General features: G+C 63.8%; 1 protein-coding gene across 1 annotated transcript in view; it reads left to right on the top strand.

Moving 5' to 3' along the window:
* Positions 1–5,391, top strand: part of ERFL (ETS repressor factor like) — a 34,559-nt gene extending 29,168 nt beyond the window's left edge. The window contains exons 4-7 of the mRNA XM_059383404.1: positions 3,219–3,453; positions 3,757–3,952; positions 4,058–4,175; positions 4,529–5,391. Coding sequence (XP_059239387.1) covers positions 3,219–3,453; positions 3,757–3,952; positions 4,058–4,175; positions 4,529–4,977 — 998 coding nt within the window. The 3' untranslated portion in view covers positions 4,978–5,391. The remainder of the gene's footprint in view (positions 1–3,218; positions 3,454–3,756; positions 3,953–4,057; positions 4,176–4,528) is intronic.
* Positions 5,392–5,700: the final 309 nt, after the last annotated feature.

The following is a 5,700-nucleotide window of genomic DNA, read 5'->3' as shown; positions in this document are numbered from 1 at the left end:
GTCTGAGGGGAGCTGTTGGGGGGGATGTTTGAGGGAAGGTCTATTTGAGGGGGAGATCTAAGGAGGGGGTATCTAGGGGGGCTATCTCAGGGGGAGGCAGATCCAAGGGGAAGGGTGTCTGGGGGGTGCTGTTTGGTAGGGGAGGCAGATCCGAGGGGAAGGGGTGTCTGAGGGGTGGGGACGCTGGTGCACGTGGCAGGGGTCTGAGGGTTGGGCAGCAGGTTGGGGAGGGGCTGCTGTGGGAGCCTTCCTGCAGGGTGCGGGGCGGGCAGGCCGAGTCTGGCCAGCTCTGGGCTGGCAGATGAAAGCTGGGGGCTGCTGGGGAGCTAGATGAGCCAGCCCTGGGGTCTGCTGGGCGGCGGGCCATGGGGTGGGGGCGAGGTTCAGAGGGAGACAAATCTGGGACGGCCAGAGAGAGGGACAGAGACGCAGAGACGGTTGAGAGGTCAGGAACCGCGAGAGAGCAGCTGGAGAGAAGGCAGCGGCAGAGCCTGCACGGCACTGGGTGGGCAGGGGGCGAGCCAGCCAGTGTGAGCCAGCAAGCCGGTGGGAGCAGTGGGGAGGGAGGCCCGGGGGCGCTGTGGGTAGTGATCGAGGTACAGAGCGAGGAGGAGGAGGCTGCGGGAGGAAGGGTCCGCTGGCCGTGGGTGGAGAGGGTGGCGGGTGGCAGGATGGGTGGGCCTGGGCGGAGCGCCCACCCCGCTGACCCCTGTCTGTCTCTCCTGACTGCTGCCTGCCTGTCCCCGCGTGTCTGTCCCGGCCTCTCTGCAGGGCTGGCTCCACCATGGACTGTAGCTGCGTCTCCGACCTTCTCTTCGCCCCGCCCGCCCTGCCGGCTCTCTGGACCCCTGGTAACTGGCCCTGGCCCGGACCTCCCGCCCCTTCCCAGCCGGCCGGCTCCTCCTTTCCGCACCTCTCCTTGTCCTCCCTCCTCTGTCCGGGTCTCGCTCTCAGTCCCCTCAATGCAACCCCCTAATGAAAAACTTGGCTAAAAACTTCACAGCCCGCTGTCCCTGCCACTTGCCTGCTGGGACATGAGGGTCTTTGGAGGGTGGGGGAGGTATCGGGGTCCAAAACAGACAGGATTCAGGGGTCTGAGGTCCTGGGGTCCCGGCTGTGTACCTCTCAGCCTGCTCCTGCCCAGGACCTTCGGGCAAAGAGAGGCGAGGAGACTGGAGATGGCCAGGCACTGACGGAGCAGGGGTGGGGACCATGGGGGAACGGGCCAGGCGCAGGTGGACAGACAGGGACTGCCTGGGCAGGGGGACATGGAGACATGGCCCGGCCCACTGGAGCCCTGGGAGAGAGGACGGACGGCCTACTCAGAAGTGGACACCCAGAGCTGGGGATGTGGACAGTAAGACTGGCTTGGATGTGCCAAGTCACACGCCCCTCAGACGGGCAGTGTGTGTCTGTGCCAGTGCATTGTGTGTGCGTGCGCACACGCGGACGGGCAGTCTGTGCCTGCTTCTATGCGGGGTCTCAGAATGTGTCCCTATGTCACGCTTTGGAGCTTCTGGAAGAAGGGGTCACACTGGGAGAGTATGTCTGCGCGGCGTCAGTCTTTGTGTGAGCTGCTGTGCCTGTTTGCACACACACGGGAGGCTACCTGGGTGTCTCCGTGCTGGGCAGGTGGTGTTTCTTTGGGATGTCTAGCATGCTTACGTCTCAGGATTGGCGGAGTGGGGGCGCCAGCTCGCCAAGTACGTCCCTGCCTCCGTGGGGTGAGGAGCTTGCTGCTGTTACTTCCGGGTCTGGGCTGGGGTCCAGGATGGGGGTCTCGGTGGGCTTTGGGCTGGGTGGGTGGGTGCCCCAGGCCTGTGTGTGTGTGTTGGGGTATGTGTGTCAGGAGGTTTCTTGCATCTGTGTTTCACTGAGTGTGATGGACTTTGGGGGGTCGTCATAATGTGTGTGTGTCTGTGGGCTGAGGTGGGTCTTCTCGAGTGTGTGTCAGCAGGTACAATGTACCTGGGGATGTGTGTTTGAGGACAGATGGTGGCTCCAGATTGGAGTGTGTATCTGCGCGTGTGTGGCCAGTTGTGTGGTGTCATCTCTGGGGTTGCCTCTTCCTCACTAGGATGTGTTCCGGGTGTGGAATGTGCCAGAGCTCGTGGGTTGATGGAGCTCTGTCTCCTGGAGTAAGAAAGACCCAAAATGGGCCTGAGTAAAATTATCCTTTCAGGGAGAACGCTGCCTGGCCTTTGAGCCTTTGGCAGGGGAGGCACTAGCACCCAGGGACACACCAGGCAGCCCAGGTGGGACCCTGCTGCTCCTTGCCTCCCACCCCTAAAACTCTAGTGAGCCAGAGAGGGCAGGGATCTACCCTGGGCATGCACAGCACATAGGTCACGTGGCTGCTCTCCCAGCTCAAGCTTAGTTCCTTCCAGGCTAATCCTTCCATCCCCATGTCTGGGCCTGCGGTCTCTGAGGCAAAGGGGGACAGGTGTGGTGTCACCCCATGTGTGCCTGTCAGGCAGACACTTGTCTTGATGCCACACTGGTAGCTGGGCCTTCATGGTCCTGTTCGTCTCCTGATGTGGCAATGTGGTTAGTGGGGCCCTGTTCTGGGGGGCCTGGAGGGCCTGCCTTGGCGGCACGTTGTGTGTGAGCTGCCGCACCCCACTCTGCTGCCCCCCCGTGGGCCGTGGTGTCGCCAGGCGCCCCTGGAGTGTGAGTGGACGTCTGTGGGACCTGTACACTGTGGGTGTCTGCTGACACATGGGCACTCAGAGTGTTGGAGCACAGACGTGGGGGGGGGGGGCGGGGGGGGGGGCCAGGGCGTGGGAGGAGGGGAGACAGCAAGACTGAGGGTATTCCCGAGAGCAGGTGAGACCAGAGGCCTCCTGGGGCTAGGCTGGAGGGGGCAGTAGGAGAAGGGCTGTGGACAAGGAGGGGTGCCGCTCCCGTGGCCTCCCCACACTCTACCCCCAGACCCCGAATGCGGGCGAGTTGTGCCAAGGTAGAGGAGGAAGCTGCAGGTGCTACTCCGGGCTTCCTGGACAACGGAGTTCTTTGCCACTATTTGGACAGTTTGGGGCCTGGACGCTACCTGGGGTAGAGAGAGTGGGAACTGGTTCCCTAAAGATGGCTGAAGCTGGGCAGCTGCTCCTTGGAGACCAGGATTCAGGGGGGCCTCCTGGTTCCCAAGTCCGCGGGGGACCCAGAGCCTTGGACTTAGCGTCCTGACCCGGGGCCACTCCCCTGCCTCCCGTCCCCAGGGTTTGCCTTCCCGGACTGGGCCTACAAGCCGGAGTCGTCCCCTGGTTCGAGGCAGATCCAGCTGTGGCACTTTATCCTGGAGCTGCTGCAGAAGGAGGAGTATCAGGGGGTCATCGCCTGGCAGGGGGACTACGGGGAATTCGTCATCAAGGACCCCGACGAAGTGGCTCGGCTCTGGGGCATCCGCAAGTGCAAGCCTCACATGAATTACGACAAGCTGAGTCGGGCCCTGCGGTGAGGAGGGGCAGGGGGAGGCTGGCCCTGGGGGTCTGCCAGGGCAGAATCCCTGGGCTCCCAAGGCACAGGGATCTCCGTGGGGTAGCTCCTGTGATTACCTGTGAGAGGGAGGGACTCGAGGAGGAAGGCCAGAAGCCAGGATCCCAGCCCCTGCTTCACCCCTGCCTTGCTACTGGGTTAAGGGACTTCTGTGAGCCTCAGTTTCCCTGCTAGTGCTCTGTGCACTAATGAGTCCGGGGCGCCCTCTTTACCTCCCTCGGTGCCCCTCCCCAGCATCCCCTGTCCTCCCTCTCCCCACAGCTACTACTACAACAAGCGGATTCTCCATAAGACCAAAGGGAAGAGATTCACCTACAAGTTCAACTTCAGCAAAGTCGTACTTGTCAATTACCCACTGTTGGATGTGGCAGCAGCCACCACGGGCTCCCCACTCTTGCTGACCCCTGGTCCCTTTGGGGGGACGCCTGGGCCAGATGCTCCTCCCCTTACCCCTGAGGTGAGTTAGGACACTGGGGTCCCCGAACTGGGGGTTTGATGCCCTCTCTCCAGCCCTCAACCCAGCCGGTCTAAGCTGTGAGGCCTCCCTCGCCTCCCTCTGCAGACACTGCAGACCCTGTTCTCGGCCCCTCGCCTGGGAGAGCCAGGGGCCCGGGCGCCCCTGTTCCCTCCTGACACCGACAAGCTGCGTCTGGACAGCCCTTTCCAGTTCCTGGGCTCTGGTAAGGGCCTGCGGGTGTGGGTGCCGGTTTGCGGGGGGCACGCTGCCCGTGTCTGAGGGAAGAGGATGGGGAAAGATGGGGAAGGAAGGACGCAGGAAGGAGGCCCAGGGCGAGGCTGCGTGTGTGCCTGCGCTTAAAAGCCACAGGAGGACTTGGGGAGACGGAGGAGAGAAAAGGGGCAGGGACAGGCTGGGAGAGGGGCTTTTAGGCGACAAAGGACTGGAAAAACCAGGTGGGGGTGTAGAGTGGGCAGACGCCACGTAGGAGACACAATGGGCAGACCTCGGCAGACAGCACAGGGTGGGGGCACCTTCCCACGGTGTGCCCAGTCTGACCCACCCCGTGTTCCCCAGGTGCCACTGGCTATTCCAAGCCCCCCAGCCTGCTGGGTCCTTACAGTCGCGCCTTCCCAGACTATCCCTGGAACTTTAACCCGTATCTCACCGGCCCCTTCCCCAAGCTGCCGCCCTCTCTGTACCCCCCGCACTTCTACCCTAACCCTCTGGCAAGTACCCTGGGCCACCTGCCCTCAGCAGGGGCCGGGGGAGGCCCTGCAACTTCACCCCTCCTGGCTGCGGCAGGGGAGGCCCTGGGTCCTGAGCGCCCCTCAGGCCTGGCAGCAGCCCCTCGCCTGGCGCTGCCAGGAGCCAGGGGTCCGGAGGCCACACTGGGTGGGAAGGACGACAGCGACTCGGAGCTGGAAATCACGGACGTCAGCGGCTGCAGCTCTGACAGCGAGGGCGATGAGGGCCTCCCTGTGCCCCCCAAGGCCAAGGCAAGCAAAGGGGGGAGCGGCAGCTGAACCCGTGTGGGGTGAAGGGTTCCACCAGGGTGGGGGTTGGGCAGCCACTCATGCCTGGCCTGGCCTACCCTGGATGTCCCGCCCAAGGCCGGGGACCAGCCCTCGACCCCCTCCCAGGACCGGGCACTTGGCTGCCCACCTTCTTCCCTCACCCCAGGCTGGGGTCTCCCCTCCCCTGTCCAGAGAGGGAGGGAACATGACGGTGATGGCCTCGAGCCTCCTGCCCAGGCTTGTTTGAGGGGGGTCCCCGCCTGGCCCCACTCCCAAAGTGCAATATGGCGCCCAGCCTCTCCTGCCCACACGCCCCCCCGTGCTGTGCCCTGTGTGTTTGTGCGGCTGTGTCTCCCCTTGTGCCGGCCCCAGTCCTGACCCCCTCCCCACACAAGCCCCCTGGGACAGGGAGCTCAGAGCAATAACCCCGCCCCCAGCCCCACCCAGGAGGGCCCCCTCCCCACCAGCTCCCCACAGCCCCCCACTAGCCACCTCCAGAGAGTTTACTACAAAAATAAAAGAACGGAAAGGAGCGTGAGCTGTGCAGGATCCGGGCGTCACGGGTGAGTTGGGGCTTGGGGTGGGAGCATCAACTGGGGAGTCGCTGGCAAAACCCAGGAAGGAAGGACTGGACAAAGGCAGTGGGACAGACCCGGGAAAGTGATGCCAGTCAGTCGTGGAGGGCTCCAAACCCACTCCAGGGCCCCCACCCTATCCTCACAGACACAGAGC

Source organism: Mustela nigripes, chromosome 17 (genome assembly GCF_022355385.1).
Source record: "Mustela nigripes isolate SB6536 chromosome 17, MUSNIG.SB6536, whole genome shotgun sequence".
NCBI classification, from domain to species: domain Eukaryota; kingdom Metazoa; phylum Chordata; class Mammalia; order Carnivora; family Mustelidae; genus Mustela; species Mustela nigripes.
Note: the sequence above shows the minus strand (reverse complement) of the source record. Positions and strands in the feature narration are given on the sequence as shown.